Here is an 18386-nt window from a genome sequence, read left to right as displayed (position 1 = left end):
TAATTTCTAATTTGCAAATAACAGAAGAAGTGAGACTGTGGGAGTACAAATGTATTTTTAAGTTGCAAAAAGGACGCAAATTGATCTTCTATATAGAGATCTCCTATACAGCATAAACCTTTTTTAAACCTGAGAAAGCTCCATCAATCCGAGAAGGCTCAAACGAAGGATTGCATGATATTAGTGTATTGACTGAGACTTTTGGTAGTTTATAACATTTTTTGATCTGATTCAAAATCTTCAAAGAATTTCTCAACACAAAATTACTACTGCCTAATTTGCAGATAGATTTAAACTCTGTAAAAAGTAAAGTTGGGAGAGAAGACTCTGGCACTGACATAGCCTCTGCACGAACCCATAGAGGAGAAGTCTCAGGTAGCATGTCATCCAGGATACCCATTTGCCAGAAAGTGAGAGCCCTGGCATTTGCTGCCTAGTAATAATGCTTAAAATTGGGAAGCCCGAGGCCTCCACAATCAGTAGTGTTTTACAGTTCCATACAAATGAAAGAATAACTGAATCAAGTTGCTTAAAAAAGGTTGCAGGCAAATAAATAGGGAGATTTTGAAAAAGATATAGAAACTTAGGAAGAGTAACCATCTTTATCACATTTACACGGCCAATTAGTGATAAAGGGAGCAATTTCCAGCTTTCAATGCTTAGTTTAAGTTTATTAATCATATCTAAAAAAATGTAATTTAAACAACTGTTTAGGGTTCTTTGGAATTTTTAGACCGAGATATGTAAAGTGATCATCCACTATTTTAAATGGTATACTGCTCAAAAAGGTATCACTTAAGTTATTTGTTAGGGGCATAAATTCACTTTTACTCCAATTTATTGAGTATCCTGAAAGTTTACTAAAAGTGTCTATGTAATCTAAAATTTTTGGGACAGAAACCACAGGATCTGTCAGACACAGTAAAAGATCATCTGCATATAAACTTATCAGACTTTCAGCATTGCCCAATGAAATACCATGGATATGTGGATGGGTTCTAATTCCTACAGCTAATGGCTCGAGTGCAATGTTAAAAAGTAGAGGTGATAGAGAATCACCTTGTCGTAAACCCCGGTTCAGTTCAAAAGTTTGAGGAGAAGGTTACCTATCTGGCCATTTAGGATAGAATTATACTCATACTTTAATTTTAAGATTTTATTATAATCAGACTTTGAGAGTGACACTCTATATGCTTGTTCGAGCACTGGCAATGTTTTCTCTATTTTCCTAAGCCTACTATTTAAAGCCCGCTTTTCCGATGACTCAAATGATATGATATGGCCTCGGATTACGACTTTAAAAGTATCCCACAAAATTGAATCTGAAACCTCTCCATTGTCATTAGTCGTAAAAAACTCATCCATTTGTCCAGTTAAATATGAAATAAAAGTTGAATCTTTGATTAGCATTGGGTTGAAATGCCACGAGTAATTTCATTTTGGCAAAACACTTTTAATTTGGAACGTAACTGGGCTATGATCAGATATTAATATATTATGATATTTAGTATTACTAATATTGGAAACCAATTCAAATGTAACCAAAAAGTAGTCAATACTAGTGTATGATTTGTGGACATGAGAGTAAAAGGAATAATCTCTATCTGTCGGATGCTGAAGCCTCCAAATGTTGACCATATTTCTAGATTTGATTAGGTTGTTAAGTGTTTGTATGGAGGTAATTGTAGGTGGTGGTTTGATGATATATCCATATAAGGATCTAAGTAACAGTTGAAATCTCCACCTACTATTACATTTGAAGAGTTTACATCAGGAATTACACTAAAGATTTTGTGAAAAATTTCAAAATCATCAAAATTGGGGCCATATACAGTATATTAAGCAAAGTTATTGGGAGAGAATTAATATGCCCAGATACCATTATATATCTACCCTGAGGATCAGCAACCATGGAAAGTCGAAAAAGAAGATTCTTACGAAAAAGAATAGTTTGGCATTGAATGGGGCCTGGTAAACCTGCGATATCCAGTTGGTCCTGAGTCTGCACTGATGAGTTACACTAAGGTGGGTTTCCTGAAGAAATATTATATCAGCCTTGAGTGATTTCAAATGTGCAAATACTCTACTTCTTTTAATTACATGGCCAAGCCCTCTTACATTCCAAGAAGCCAATGTGATCGCTTCTCCCTTAATGTTAGTCATCAAACTCTACAAATAAAGATTGGGACATTGAAATGAGGCAGTCCAGAAAAAAAAAAAAAAAATTCACATAAGACAGAAACATGTAAAACTCTTTAGAACTTAGAACTTCAACCCACCCCCTCCCACATCTGGCTTCCCTGAAATGAAGCACTTTGTCCCCTATTCGACCCGAGAACACTACTCGCATGTGAGTAGTAGGAGGATCCATCACGTCACTTCTATCGCGGCAAATCCGCTCGACTCCACTTCCAAGTTACAAACATTTCAGTCTAGAATTATTGACAATAATGCCGTCCATAACGATACAGTTTGTAAACACTCTTAATGAAAACAAAAACTATAATGTGTCAACAGTCAGTATAAAGTATTTTAAGAGTGATACCAGTGTTGCGCATATGTCTCTACTCCTGTCTCAGCCTGGTCTCCACAAATTTCGCAGCCTCTACAGGGTCAGTGAAGGTCTTGAACTGTCCGTTGTGCTGAACATGGAGACGCGCAGGAAAGCGAAGACTGTGTGTCACCTTTAGCTCTCTCAGCTTGCGCATCACGTCACTGAACGGCCTTCGCTGTTCCATAACTTCTGCAGTGTAGTCCGGAAAGATATAAACCTTGTGTCCGTTGTATTCCAGGGTGCGATCACGGCGAAGTCGAAGAATTCATTCCTTTTCCTGAAAGAAATGCACTCGTGCAATAATGATGCGGGGCCTCTCCCCATCTGATGGCTTGAGCGTACGGTGAGCACGGTCAATGACCGGTCCTTGAAAATGAGTCTCCCCCAGTAGTTTTGGAATTAATGCTGCAACAAACTCGGTCGGTCTCCCTTTCTCCTCTCCCTCAGGGATACCAATTATTTTTATATTGTTGCGTCGAGATCGCCCTTCTAAGTCGCTGACCTTCGCTCTAAGAACTTTATTGGTCTTCTGCAAATCAGTCAAAGTCGCTTCGAGAGAGCATAAATGGCCTTCGTGGTCCCGTGTTTGACCCTCAACAGTCTCCACTCTTTCCGCAAAATCCCGTACCGATGTCTGTAGAGACCTAAAGTCTTCCTCGAACTTGTCAAATCTTTCATTTATGGTTGAAAGAATCCTGTTGATATCTTTTCCCACATCAACGATGTATCATCGTCGGCAGAAGCTTGACTAACGGCGGGATTAGCTTCGTCACAACTAGCCAACAGCTGAGGTCCAGAATTTTTCTAGGTTTTTGCTGATTTTAAAGGCATTTTCGCGCATCAAGGTGTTGATCAATTGAGAGATATAACTAAATAGAAGTTCACAACACAGTATATGAAATAAAAAATAAAGACGGCGTCTTGTTTCACTAATTTAAAAACTTGGCGTGGAGGAGCTCGATGAAACACGTCTACTCCATGCACACCTCAACAGCGCCCCCCAAAACAAAGTTTTACTTAGTACAGTGTTTCCCAAAACTGTTTCTGGAGTCAAACCAATGTCATTTGAGTTTAATGGCAGCAGTGATAAAGAGTCTCCAGCTGTGCTTCATCACATACTTTCAGCTCACCTGACTCTAATTCACATGCTTTTGTTAGGGTTTTCACACATCTAATGAATGAATCAATTATGAAGTGTTTTTAGAGAGCTTCATGTCATACAGTGTATTAGCTTTGGCAGTGGTTTTTCAATCCTGGCCCTGGACTGCACTGCACATTTTGTATGTCTGTCTTATCTGACACACTCAGTTAAGTTCCCTGACCTGAAGATCTGAATCAGGTGTTTTAAAAAGAGGCCAAACTTAAGTTTGTGCTTCAAAATATCCACGATTTATAATAATGTAAAGTGGAAATGTTATTTTGGGGTCTATGCCCCCAAAATGGGACTGACAATTAAGAAGTTACATAAGGAAGACATTCTGTACAATGAGGCTTCTCAATTAGAAGGCTGTACAATATTGAGGCTGTGTCCTTCCTATATCAGTCCTTCTGAGGACTAAAGACTTGTGTAGCATTAAACACTAGAACAGAGCTGGGCAACTCTGGCCCTCAAGATCTACTGTCATGCTGTGTATAGTTCAGGGATGCTCAATCCTGTTTCTGGAGATCTATATCCCTGCAAAGTTCAGCTCCAACCCTGATCAAACACAACTAAAGCTAAAAATTAAGATCTTCAGGAGCACTTGAAAATTATAGACAAATGCATTTGATCAGGGTTGAATCTGAACTCAGCAGATCGGTAGATCTTCAGAAACAGGATTGGGTACACCTGGGCTATACCAGTGGTTCTCAACCTGCAGACCGTCAGAAATGTAAATGCAGCCCACAATATACCAATCACATTTAAATAATAAATCCCAGTTTTACAATTTATTTTTGTTTTTAAATGAAATGAAAATAGATTAAATGAATATAAGTTTGAACTATAATGTTTTTTGTCATATAAAATCATTTTGGTGATCATATATTATTTTCAAACATGCACAGACCTACTATATACTGAGTACTCGTTTTCTATGACATACTGTATATCAGGGGGTTGTGTAACATGAGTATATTGAACAAGAAATTTTCACTTTGATATGAATAAGTGACACTGCCAGCCATTTTAACACACTGTGAAACAAAAACAAATTTTTTATAGTATTTGTTGATTTTTGAGTGTGCCGTATCTGCCACCAGAAAAGACCACCTCTTCTGTGTGTGCAACATCTAGGCATAATAATAATATTATCTGATAATACCGTAACATTAAATCTGATTGGTTTTCATTGGAGACGTCATATGTAAATGATATGCGGCCCGTGACACTTGCACTTGGACCATAGTCTGGCCCACTGAGAAAAAATTTACCCTATACCCTTAAATAGGGCACTATTTGAGGGTAAAGCCATTTGTAGTGGTGTCCAAAAACATAGTGGACATTACCGAGTGCACTCATTCATTCAAAATAACGAGTGTACAACCAATGTACACTCAAAGGCGAGATAATACCCATAATGCACTGTGAGAGTCGCGCCACGTGTAGAATGAATTCCATTGTCTGACTAGAGGATGGCGCCCTCAGCTAAATCATCAATCCACTTCCCAATGTGGTTATAACATAATATCATACAGATATAAATTCATTTTTACTTGATTATTAAATTGTTTAATTAAGGGTCCATGCATGAAATCTGTTCTATTTTCTGTTCATAATTTTATATTTATATTTTCTGTTAAATATTTATATTTATATTTTTTGTTCATAAGTTTATATTTACACTTATGGAGTTATGGAGGGGTGGGACATTTCCTGAACACACGCTAAGCAGTGCCAATCACAACACATTGGGCCAGCTAAACTCAGCCTTGTTTCATGGCCACTCCTCAAGCCCCAGTTGGCCCGCTATTCTGTGGACCAAAAACCTTGGCCAATGGCCCCAAGAAGGCTTGGTCAAGCCCCAGAAGTGACAGTGGAAACGATAGTGGAAATGATAGTGGAAATGTTAGTCCCTTGCATGCACTAACATGCTTGCTTGTGGCTCAACAATGGAAATTCGGCTAATTAGACTGTGCATTAAGGGTGCATGGCTGTGTTGTAAATGTTTCCTCCCCCTTGGTCACAGCATAAAAATACTTTTAAATTAAATTGTGGAAAAATACTTTATATTATATAATAATACTTTATATTATTGTTTTTCTATTAATGCAATATAGTAAATGACAGTTGTCTGTGGTATCCCAGTGGTAATGTGATAAATTTACAACAGAAAATGTAATACCTTTATATCCAAAGTCATTTTTTCTTGCATTATGAAATTAAATTGGGTGAGGACAGTGCCGATTCATTTTCCACTAATTCTTTTTGTGATTTGAAATATGCGAAGGATTCTGAGTTAGTGGAGGAAGTGAAGGATACCACTTGATGTGGATGCAGCCTTAGAATTGAGAAGCAACCAAAATATGCAGTGCTGTGGGCCCCCAGGACTGTTGAAAGACATGGTCATGTGCAGAATATAGAAAACATTTTTAACATCCATCTCCCCTTTGCACTGTTATCTTCTTTAATAGACTTGTTGGATGTGGTCTCTCTGATCAGTGCTGTGAAAGTTTGTCTTCAGCTCTACAATCATCAAGTACCTATTTGAGAGAGCTGGACCTGAGTAACAATGACATCCAGGATTCAGGAGTGAGGCTGCTCTCCATTGGACTGATGAGTTCACACTGTCAACTGAACAAACTGAGGTTTAACCTTCACATTCACGATTAGACATGCACAATCTATGAGCAATCAATGTATTACTGGCTGATAACTGGGAATATTCAATTATTATTGTGTCAGTAATGGAGAGTTATTTTGTTATATTTTAACTGTTCTGGTGTATTTGCATTCTCACTACTTAATAAGATAGATTATCTTATTTGTCAGGTGGTTTCAAAATATATATAGTATAATGTGAGACCTGTCATGTAGCAAATCTATTCAGTGTGGAAAACACTATCCTTTATAAATCAAATATAAATTGTTATTGCTTGGTTGCTATAGATACAAGGGTTCCAATACAATAGTATTGGTGGCTTATTGATAGTACAAGGTTTACTTAACATGGAAAGTATGTAAATGGTAAATGACAGTCAGATGTCAATTAATTTCGAAATTTTAATTACTGAATCCTTTGTTTTGTTCAGACTGGCAGGTTGTCGATTGACTACTCAGTGCTGTGAAAGTTTGTCTTCAGCTCTAGAATCGTCTAACTCACCTCTGAGAGAGTTGGACCTGAGTAACAATGACCTGCAGGATTCTGGAGTGAATCTGCTCTCTACTGGACTGAAGAGTTCAAACTGTCAACTAAACATACTGAGGTGTGACTTTCACATATTCACTATATACTCGTCTGTGTATGAACAGATGTTTTGTAGTAATCAAATTTTATTTTAAATCAGCATCATCTGATAGCTGTGAAGATTTTTAATAGTGTTTTTGTAACAAATACAAATTTGTGAGATGAGTAAAGAACCCTAGTGACTGAGCAGGTAGCTGAAAAAGAAGTCAGTGAACCAAACTGGGTATGGGACTTGCAGCACGGTAGACAGAAAGAGACAGACTTGAGGTAGGATTGCTGACAGAGAGTCGGAGATCCCTGGGACTGGAGGGATGCTGTCACTGGAACCAAATGAGCTGGAGAAAGGGAGCAGTCACACAGAGCAAAATACAAAAAATAACACAAACAATAGGTAAATGTAAGTTAAGAGCAGACAAAGTGAAATCAAGGCAAGTGGAACAGCCTAGGGCAGCGTTTCTCAAAGTGTGGGGCACGCCCCACTGGTGGGGAATAGAGACATGACAAGTGAATCGTGACAAACGGGAGGAAATTTGGTCACTTTTGTGCCCATCTCTATTACCTTTGAGCGGTACGGTCCCACATAGCCTATGGGATTTTTATTTCTGTGCCCCTGAGAGTACGGTCCCACATACAGGATTTAGAATGTCCAGAGTTCAGAGACATCACTTAACTGCAAGATTCAAACTATGTTTTCACATTTTGCTGTCGCTGAGCCAGAGACTGACGCGCACTCCACTTCTCATATATCAGAACTATGCAGTGTTTTCAATAACATAATGTTTATTTTAGGTTTCAGACATAAGTGCTAGTAAAATCCATAAACATAAATATAGACATAAAATCCATAAGTACTAGAAAAACAATACATATAGAGCTTGTAAAATACACACTGATGTCTATGGAAGCAGCATTAACAATCAATTCAAATATAATTTGCCGAGGTGTTTTATTCATATCAGATACATATAGTGTAACTATAAAGTTTACTCTATTTTTCTCCCAGATCACCGGCTACTTGCTTACATGCATTTCAGGAGAAATTGATGAATTCACATGCTGTAAATCCGACTGACAGGACTTTGAACACTGCACAAACTAAGATGGCGGCACCCATCTCGCGTTATAAATCAAGATCATTTATAAAGGTTTTTAAACAACAAAACACACTCACTTACACATATTTGAGAATCGGAATATCAGATAGTTTATGACATGGTAAGCAAGCTTGTGAATATTTTGAATAAAAACGAGAAACGAAATAAAAGCCATATATCTGTCATACAGTGTTGGGGCCATTCACACAGAACATGTCATTGCATCTAAAAACGTGAGAAGCAGTGCTCAGGAATGATTTTAAAAAAAGTGCAGGGTAGAACGTGAGGGTCTTGAGACGTGCTTTTAAGACGTAGTGCAATAATGACAATAATGGAAATAATAGAACGAGGCAAATAGCAGAATTGATAGATACCAGTTTTGACATGGAAAAAAAGGAAAATAAGATAATAATGAGCAGTGCCTCTGCCATGTTACAGTCAAATAAAACATTTGTCTTGCCAACTTGCTACTGTAAACAGAAGCTCACAACGCTTGCCCTGCCTCCGAGTTCTTCTGATTGGTCCACTGTTTTGGAACTGACATTGATGAGCGGCGCTACTTGTAAAAGTTGAAATTCTTTTAACTTGACATGGCGTCTTAAAAATGCGGCGCTCATGTGCGAGAGCGCTGCAAAAGAAAGCGAGACTCAAGCGTAAAGGTCATGCACGTCTATCATGCGCGTGTTCACATAGAAAAACAATGGTAAAGTAACACATTGGAATAGAAAAACGCATTCTGTGTGAACGGCCCCTTATTGTGGCTGCGGTGTGTGACGTGAAAAGTAGCCTATGACGCGTCACCATGGAAACAGTAAGGGGAAACGTTCTAAAAAGTTTGCATTAAAAAAAACTCTGAATATCTTAATTTAAACTCATGCATGAAAGGGTTCATTACTAATTGTAAATAATAATTGAATTATTATTTTTATTTACTTTTGAACAAAGTCTTTTCATACAAAATGATAATATAATTGCACTTTTATTTTTTTTATTTGAACATTTCTAATGCTGCCATTTGAGGTTGTTTTTAAAATGTGATGTTAATAAAATAAATTTTAATACATTTTAACAGATAAACTAAAAGCCTACTTTATTACCATTTTGTTGGGGCGATTGGGGACATGTGGGGCTCGTGGGGAATGGCAGAAAAAGTTTGAGAAACACTGGCCTAGGGTGACAAAAATAAAAACTAGGTATACTGGGCAAAGCACTAGATCAACTGAGAAAGCACATGGCAAACCAAGGCCATGTGCTTGCAGACATGACAAACAAAACAAACCTGGGAGATGGAATTAGGATTGTACAAACATTACATTTAAATTTTTTGTGAACAACCTTAGTTGTTAAAAATGTAAAATTCTCATTCATTCAGATTAAAAGACCAGAATATATTGTTGTGTATACATCTTTTAAATTTTTTTCCCTAAATGTTAATCTTATGTTGCATGTATCTTAATGTAGCATGTTCTTTTCTAGCTAGTAATGGGTTTATTATCTTAAAATCACACTGTTAAGGTCATCCTTAGGTCAGGATTATTAGGTTATAATAGCATGAGCTTGACCAATTTGTTTTTATGATTGACATACATTTTCTCCCTCTGACAAGACAAATTTATTTTTTATTTTTTCAACAAACCTGCTCAGTTGAAAATCCACAACACTAAAGAACATGGGTGGGCAACTCTGGCCCTCGGGATCTACTTTTCTGTAGTGCTTGGCTCCAACAATAATCAAACACAACTAAACAAGCTAATCAAGGTCTTCAGGATTACCAGAATACTAGGAGCATGTAAGTTTTATCAGGGATAGAGTTAAACTCTACAGAAAAGTGGATTTTGAGGGCCAGAGTTGCCCAGCCCTGCTGTAGAATATACAGTGTTTTTAATTGAGTTCACAGATCTGTGTGAATAGGAATCATTTTGAAAACATTTTTGTCATCTGTGTGCGAATAACGCAAACTTTTTTTTTTTTTCATTTTTATTACATTGTTCATGTAAACATATCTATTATCTCATCTTTCTGACATTGGTGTTAATTAGTTCCTCCTTTGTTTTTGTTTAGAGTGGCCATCTGTAATCTCACTGCTCAGTGCTGTGAAAGTTTGTCTTCAGTTCTACAATTATTAAACTCTCATCTGAGAGAGCTGGACCTGAGTAACAATGCCTTGATGGATTCAGGAGTGAAGCTGCTCTCTTTTGGACTGAAGATTTTGCATTGTCATCTGAACACACTTGGGTAATTAAGGACGCAGATAAATATTTAATCTGATCAAATTAAATATGTAACTTGCTCTTGATTTCTTGAGAGCTTGTAACATCACATCAGTAGATAGTTGCTTTATTTTCTGTAGTCTTTCACTGAAAACTTTTGGTCTTGGTTTTTAATAAATTATTATTAAATTATAAATTATAAAATTATTTTTACTCTGGGATGACACAGTACATGAATGAGGTGCAAAAATTTCACCATAACGTCTCTAAACACAAAATGAGGACTTGAACAGCTGGAGGGTATTGTGTGTGATGAAGACATAACAGTGAATTTGAATAGTAATGCCAATCAGAAGATAATTAGAGATTAGCCCTCAGAGATCCATCATAGCAGAATTGCTACTTTTGTATTAAGGTTATTAAATAATGCCTTATTATCAAAAAAAAAAAAAGAAAAAAAAAGGTGTGAATACTGAACACATTAACTTCCATAGCTTGTTAAAGTAATATTAAAAGGTGCCAAATAGCTGATGAATGAGGAATACATTAACCCTTTAGAACCTTCAGCTAAAATATTTTGGGATTTTTTTCAGAAAACAATTGGCTTTCAAGAAATTACTGTTCTTGACAATTTATATGTATAGCAAGGTTGTAAATAGAATTTAAATAGACAAAAAACAAAACAAAAAAAAACACAGGAATGCATTTTCTGATTTTTATTTAAACTTGAAACTCCAACTATATTACATATCTTCCAGTATTTTTGTGACACTGGGTTGCACAGTTTTCATTTAGGTGACCTTTTTTTATACATGCACACATAAACACATGCACATATACATATACGTTATAAAAATGCATAGAACATATGCGAAAGAGTCTCACTCATCCTCCTCCCAAGTCTCATCAAATATCATCCTAATTGCCCCTTGTGCTGTGCATTCATTCTTCGTCATTTTTTTGTTTGTTTCTTTTATTAATTATGCGATCCAAATCTCCTAAAACTGCACTCCATATCTCTTCATTAAAATCCTCCTTTCACCTGCTCTCCCTGAAAGCAGCTGCCATTTGCTGAAGGAAAGCACAATATCATGTTCCTGCTTCCAGTCAGTGATCTCACCATCATATTCATGCAGAATGTCCAATCTAGGCCAATATCTGGTCACGATGATTCTCAAATCTGTGAGTTAAAAGAAAATATAATCTGTAAGCATGCTGAAGACAGAATCATATCAACTATTGTATTAACATTAATATAATCTCCACTCTTAAATAAAAACATGTTTTTTGTGATCCCATGCATGTACATATCATTGCACATCACGTGAAGAAAATGTTGTATAGGCCTTTTATATTTTAAAGTATAAACAGTACCAGTCAAAAGATTGGACACATTACTATTTTTAATGTTTTTGGAAGAAGTCTTATGCTTATCAACCCTGCATTTATTTGATTGAAAATACAGAAAACACTATTGTGAGATATTATTACAATTTAAAATATTGGTTTTCACTTTTAATATACTTCAAATATAATTTATTTCTGTGATGCAAAGGTGAATTTTCATCATTCATTGTTAACAAAAGCTTAATTGATGTGAAACTAGGCTATTTTACATTAAACACCTCATAATCTGTCAAAAACAGTCCAAAGAAATCTTGCCTAACCTTTCATATTATTCAGAAACAAATGACATCTCTCTTTTCAAATAGATTATATAAACAGAATATTTACCTTACATTATTTAAAACCTGGCATTGTAACATTTCTTTAGTCATGTCTCATGTTTGTGTGATAAGTATTCACTAAGTTACAGTTCATTTTTTAACAAATATCAGAATGAACTTTTATTGAGATAGAGGCGGTAGATCATGCATCTTTATTTTGCAAAAAGCACATTTTGTTCTTACTGTGAGTACACTCAAATAAAAGTAGACATTCTGTAGTTTCAATTGATGTATTACATTTATCTGCTTGACAAAAATGAAAGTGCATTTAAGTAGATTTTTCTGCTATGTGAGGAAAATCCAGCAACCCCAGAGTGTTGCAGAGTGCAGTAGAGGCTGTAATTATGCAGAACAATTAGGCTTATTAACAAAACATGCATACACACAAATAGTTTGGGCATGTTGCAGTGATAACAGCAATCTGACTGCAGCCCATATTTGAAACAGATAGAGTGAGTGATGCACATTCAGAGGACAGTCTTAAAACTGAAACCAGATAAATAGTGGAGTAATTATATCAAACACTATTTCCTTGCCCTTATATTCAAATTGAGTTTGGAAACAGTTGAACTGTTTTTATTCTGTTTGATTTCAGTAAAACATAGTGATAAGTGATTAACAAACTAATGTCATGTAAGTCCTTATTGCTGTGTGTGTTTGTAGATTGTCTGGCTGTATGGTGACAGAAGACGGCTGTGGTTATCTGTCTTCAGCTCTGAGTTCAAACCCCTCACACCTGAGAGAGCTGGATCTGAGCTACAATTACCCAGGGGATTCAGGAGTCAAGCTGCTCACTGATAAACTCAACCATCCAAAATACAGACTAGAAAAACTCAAGTATGTGTGTGTGTGTGTGTGTGTGTTTACTGATAGCATCATACATGCAAAACGTGACACTTTGTGTTTTACAGTGTGGATCATGGAGGAGAATTCAGGATTACAGCAGGACTACCCAAATGTATGTCTACAATTACACACATTCGCACCTTTAGTGACTGTTGTTGTTGTGTTATAATCTTTCTCTCTTTTTGTGTTCAGATGCCTGTAATCTCACACTGGATCCAAACACAGTAAACAATGAACTTGTTCTTTTTGATGAGAACAAAAAGGTGATATGTTTGGAAGAGTATCAGTCATATCCTGACCATCCAGAGAGATTTGATGAGTGTCCTCAGGTTCTGTGTAGAGAGGGTCTGTCTGGACGCTGTTACTGGGAGGCTGAATGGAGAGGAGAGGCTGATATATCAGTGACATATAAAGGAATCAACAGGAAAGGCTGGAGTGACTGTCAGTTTGGACTCAATGAGTACTCCTGGAGTCTGAACTGCTCTGATAACAGATTCACTGTCTGGCACGATAAAAAGTCAACTGACATACGTGTACCATCAGGCTGCATTAAAAGAGTTGGAGTGTATGTGGATATGTCAGTCGGTACTCTGTCCTTCTACAGCGTCTCCGACACACACACACTCACACACTTACACACATTCACCTCCCCATTTACTGAGTCTCTCTATGCTGGATTTTGGGTTTATCGTCGCAACTCCTCAGTGTCTCTGTTTGAGTTTGAAAAGCTTGTAAGCAAAAGCAGAGATGTCGCACATAAATAAATTAAATACTTTATACTTAATACTTTATACTAAATACTTTATATTTTTAACACACAAAAACTCACACAAGTTGGGTTTCTGTGTTTTATGGGGACTTTTCTATAGACATGATTTTTTATATTGTACAAACTATATATTTTATCCACTAACCATAAACACAACCCTGTCAGATTTCTTTTATGTATTAAAACAAAACTTAACTTAGTATGATTTATAAGATGTTTTTCTCATGGGGACTAAGGTGTCATAACAAAATCAAACATTTCTAACCTTTTGGGGACATTTTATCCCCACAACATATGGGGAATAACTGAAACACGCACATATAAACTGAATAAATATATAATAATTCCACATACACACTAGCTATAATTGTACATGTATCTAGAATTTGTAACATTTCAATGTAACATTCTGATGCAGTGCTCTTAATTGTATGTGTAAATATGAGAATGTTAAAGTACTGGAGTATTCTGAGCAGAACCAAAAATTATGAATATATCGTACCACTCCTCAGGTCCTTGCACTGGCTTCCAGTTACATTTAGAATTGATTTTAAGCACTGTTACTTAAGGTTATGATGGAATTTTTTAATTAATCATAACTAACATTTATTTTTCCTGGCAACATTTATATGCTTTTGAAACCTAAATGTCTTCAGACCTTGCATTGGACTAAGTCAGTGTGTGTCTAAATCATGTCTAAAAATAAGAAAAGTGACACTTAGGGACAGCTATCTAAATATAATAGCCCCATGATATTGAGTAATCAACGAACTAATAAACACATGATTTGAGGCAGATCTTGCTTTACCTAGTAACATGAGGGTTTTGACATAATGAAGAACCAGTCATATTGTAGAATGCTTTACCATGTTCCGATCCCTATATAAACTGTTGTGTTCTTGCTGGTGGGATTCTCTTTGATTGATACGATGTCAAACTACGAAGCCGTGAATAAAGCTTATTCTAAGGCATTGTCTGGAGTCTATTGGGTTATTGCTGCGCAGCAATTTAGGGAGCACTAGGTTTTAAAAAGGGTCAAGACGTTGACTGATATATTATTGGGTGTCGATTAGGAGACGCCCCGGAGGATCAGGTATATTATTGGGTGTCGATTAGTAGACGCCCTGCAGGTAATGGGATTATTGGAGTGTCGCCAGTAGGTAAACAGGTAAACTTAACCCTCTGGAGTCTGAGGCCTGATTTTGGGCCCTGGAGAAGTTTTGATACATGCCCCCTGACATTTGTGCTTTTATCAGTTGGTTATAAACATATTAAATGACAAAAGTGTCATTACACTGTATTCAGCACAAACTAGGCTACAATAATATGTGAGGAACATGTATGTACATGTTTGTGTTTTTAAAGGGAATAATGTTTATGCGTGGTTATTGAAAAAACAAAAAAAAAAGTAACTGAAACAATACCTCAAAATGCATACTAAATGTTTTTTCACAAGACTTTTTGAGAATTGTGATATTTTAGTGTAGAGTTTTTGCTTTTCCAAAATGAATGTGGAAATGATCCTCCCTACTCTGACACATAAAACATTGTATTTTCGATTTTTAAATTTCTAAGACACTTTTTGTTTAGGTAGGCCATATCACGAAGAGGTGTGACTCTTCATGAATAATGAAGTGATTTACACCTGGGGAGATTAAGACCCTGCCCCTAATGAGCCGCATAATGAATGCCATTCAGTCAGGAATGTGACTGAGTCAACTAAGAAAATGCAAAGACAAGACATATCATTGTTTTTTTCTTTTTTATTTAAAATAAAGTTAACAATATAATCCACATATAAACTCAGGGTCAAAGGCACATTTTTTTTGTGTACAGGCAAATAAAATAAGGTAAGGTTTATAAAAAAAAGCCCACTTTTACACTCCTATACATAACCTGCTTGATCACATATAGATAATCTTTGCAGCCCAATGGTCAGTGAGAGGTGGTGAACAGAGAATCTGAACAGTCACACATCTGTGTGCCATTTTTGAAAACAGTTCAACTGAAGACACAAGTAAATGTCACATGCCTGGCATTTCCAAAGGAGTGTGTCTTGCCTTTTACCAAGCTGTACTTTGCAAAAGCATGCAGTTCCGACGACCAGCGGTGGCATTATTCCTTGCATCTGATGTCAGCTCTGCTCCTGGAACCGGTACATGGTCACTTTTGGTCTGTTTTGGAGCTGCTTTTCTGTGACGACACACCACAGAGCTCTGCAAATATATTATCATCAAATATGAATCTTATGAATATTATCATCAAATATTATCATCAAATATGATGATTTGCTACTTATGAAACATTTCTGAACAATTGTAAACAATAAATGTTTCTTGAGCTGCAAATCATCATATTAGAATGATTTCTGAAGTTGATCATGCGACACTGAAGACTGGAGTAATGATGCTGGACATCACAAGAATAAATGACTTTGTGAAATATATTCAAATAGAAAACAGTTATTTTAAATTGTAATAATTATTTCACAATATTACTGTTTTTTTACTGTATTTTTAATTGAATAAATGCAGCCTTGGTGAGCAGACGAAACTTATTTTAAAAACATGAAAAATCTTACCAGATTTCAATATAGGCCTACCATATAGTGGGTAAAAGTGTACTTACTCTTTCTCATTTCCGCCTGTGTTGCTGTGTGCCCTCCTGAAGTGGGAATTGCAGGTGAATGTTAGAGTGATGGATCCACATTCCTAAAAAAAAAAATGTCAAAAAAAAAAACTTATTATTAGCATATAAGATAATACTCTCATACCATTAGCTATGCATAACTGACAGGAAAGTAACAGGTATACAAGCATGCTGTATATGTCTGTCAATCAGGGGCGTAAATTTCATCGGACAGTAGGGGGGGACAATAAACATAACATTTCTCAAGAGCAATTTTTGAAGGGGACACAAATAATACAGCCAAAATTTTACTTATAAAGGATATATGCAGGGGTTAAATTGGGCCGGGGCTGTCCGGGGCTCGACATTAACGCTTAATTTCTTGAAGGGGCAAGAGAAAGAGAGCTTTACTTGTCCTGATTAAAACAACAATAACAAAAATAGTTAGGGAATCACCAAAACGCAAGCATGATTCTATTACATTTAGTGTAAGTGGCGATTGATAATGGATAATATAAATATTTAATAATAAATATTTTATTAATGAATGATTTGAAGCGTTTTGAACGAATCGGTTGAGTCAAGAATCAGTAATAGCCTATTCCTAAAACACCTGCCTCATCTCTTGGATGAATCCGTTCATTTGAATGGAATGACTATAGGACAGTCACTTGCCACCACCTACTGCCAGTTCAGTTTCATATTTAAATTTTCCCAACATTTCTTATTTGTATATTCAAAAATATTTAAAGACTATCATAACATTATTTAATGCAGTTGTAATTTTTCAGTGTAAATTATTTAATTTTGATTCATAACAGTCCTGCTTTATTTTTTCTTATTGAATTTATTGATCAAATGTAAAAAAAAAAAAAAAAAGAAAGAAATAAAAGATGAAGCATGTAATAAGATTAGGGGGAAAAAATGCCCTTGGGGTAAATATCAATACCCTGTATTTTGTATTGATATGCTCTCCTTTTTAGGCCTACAGAAAGATTCTCTTGTTATCAGATGTGAGCTTTGCACACTGCCAACATCTAGAATGATTTTGATCTGCATTTTAGTGTTCATAGCAGAGGGCTATGTCGACTTATTTTTAGTTTGTCAGTTGATAAGATTTTGTAGGCTTTGCATACACATGCACTCCTCGAAAGCCTGAAACCTGTTAACTGTTGTTGGTGTGGGTGACATAGTATCCAACAAGCAATTGTACACAAGCTACCAAACACGCTAGGTAACATTGTAATTGCTAAAATAGCGGACTCACGGAAAAAAAAATGTTATCATCTTGCTTTTTTTGTTATGACTAATTACTCAAGCGTCGTCAACATTAAAGCAAAAATAACCACTTCATCCGATGTTTTTGAATAAAATAGCCTTAACAGCCTACTTACTAGAGCTCCTCTCAACTACCGTCTCCGTCTTCTTCTCTCCCGCCGGCGCCGCCGGGATTTCCTACATCAGCACGAGTGTGACGTGCGCGGTGGACCAAACCACTGTGAGGCAAGGGAGAGGTGACTCAAAATGTTTCTAAACTTAAAACGCCTGTTTGCGTTTGTATTGCTTTACTTCTTACACAATTATTTTAAGGATATATCATTTATTTACAATACTTAGAGTGGTTTTTAATTATATTTTTTGGGGGGGTCAGCACTCAGATAGGGGGGGTCATGTCCCCCCCCGGCCCCCCGCGATTTACGCCCCTGCTGTCAATTGGCCATTACCGGACAAAGTGTGCGAATGTGTAAACGTTTTACAGTCTGCTATATCAGTTAGCACATTTAGCAAATAGCATCATGTTATCGCAAGATTTTGGCCAACAACTAAGCATATTTTAGCACATTCATCGCCTATCATATACGGTACTTAGATACGCTATATATATATTTATAGATAGATGTAAATATAAGGCAAATATAGATGTACGCTTATATATAAAAAAAAACACGTCAAATAATTTAAGTATATCAACAGAAAAGCATTCTATTTATAAGCATTTTTATGAGATAAAGTTATATAAAGTTATATATATATATATATATATATATAGATAGATAGATAGATAGATGTAAATATAAGGCAAATATAAGGCAAATATAGATGTACGCTTATATAAATAATTTAAGTAGGCCCTATATCAACAGAAAAGCATTCTATTTATAAGCGTTTTTAT

General features: G+C 36.0%; 1 protein-coding gene across 1 annotated transcript in view; it reads left to right on the top strand.

The window, feature by feature from the left end:
• LOC137025341 (uncharacterized) overlaps window positions 1-13718 on the top strand; it is a 51141-nt gene extending 37423 nt beyond the window's left edge. Inside the window, exons 13-18 of the mRNA XM_067393337.1 lie at window positions 6167-6340; window positions 6785-6958; window positions 10095-10268; window positions 12634-12807; window positions 12882-12928; window positions 13009-13718. Coding sequence (XP_067249438.1) covers window positions 6167-6340; window positions 6785-6958; window positions 10095-10268; window positions 12634-12807; window positions 12882-12928; window positions 13009-13580 — 1315 coding nt within the window. The 3' untranslated portion in view covers window positions 13581-13718. The remainder of the gene's footprint in view (window positions 1-6166; window positions 6341-6784; window positions 6959-10094; window positions 10269-12633; window positions 12808-12881; window positions 12929-13008) is intronic.
• The last annotated feature ends 4668 nt before the right edge of the window (window positions 13719-18386 follow it).

Source organism: Chanodichthys erythropterus, chromosome 8 (genome assembly GCF_024489055.1).
Source record: "Chanodichthys erythropterus isolate Z2021 chromosome 8, ASM2448905v1, whole genome shotgun sequence".
NCBI classification, from domain to species: domain Eukaryota; kingdom Metazoa; phylum Chordata; class Actinopteri; order Cypriniformes; family Xenocyprididae; genus Chanodichthys; species Chanodichthys erythropterus.
The sequence above is the reverse complement of the archived record's forward strand: the minus strand, read 5'-3'. Positions and strand labels throughout refer to the sequence as shown.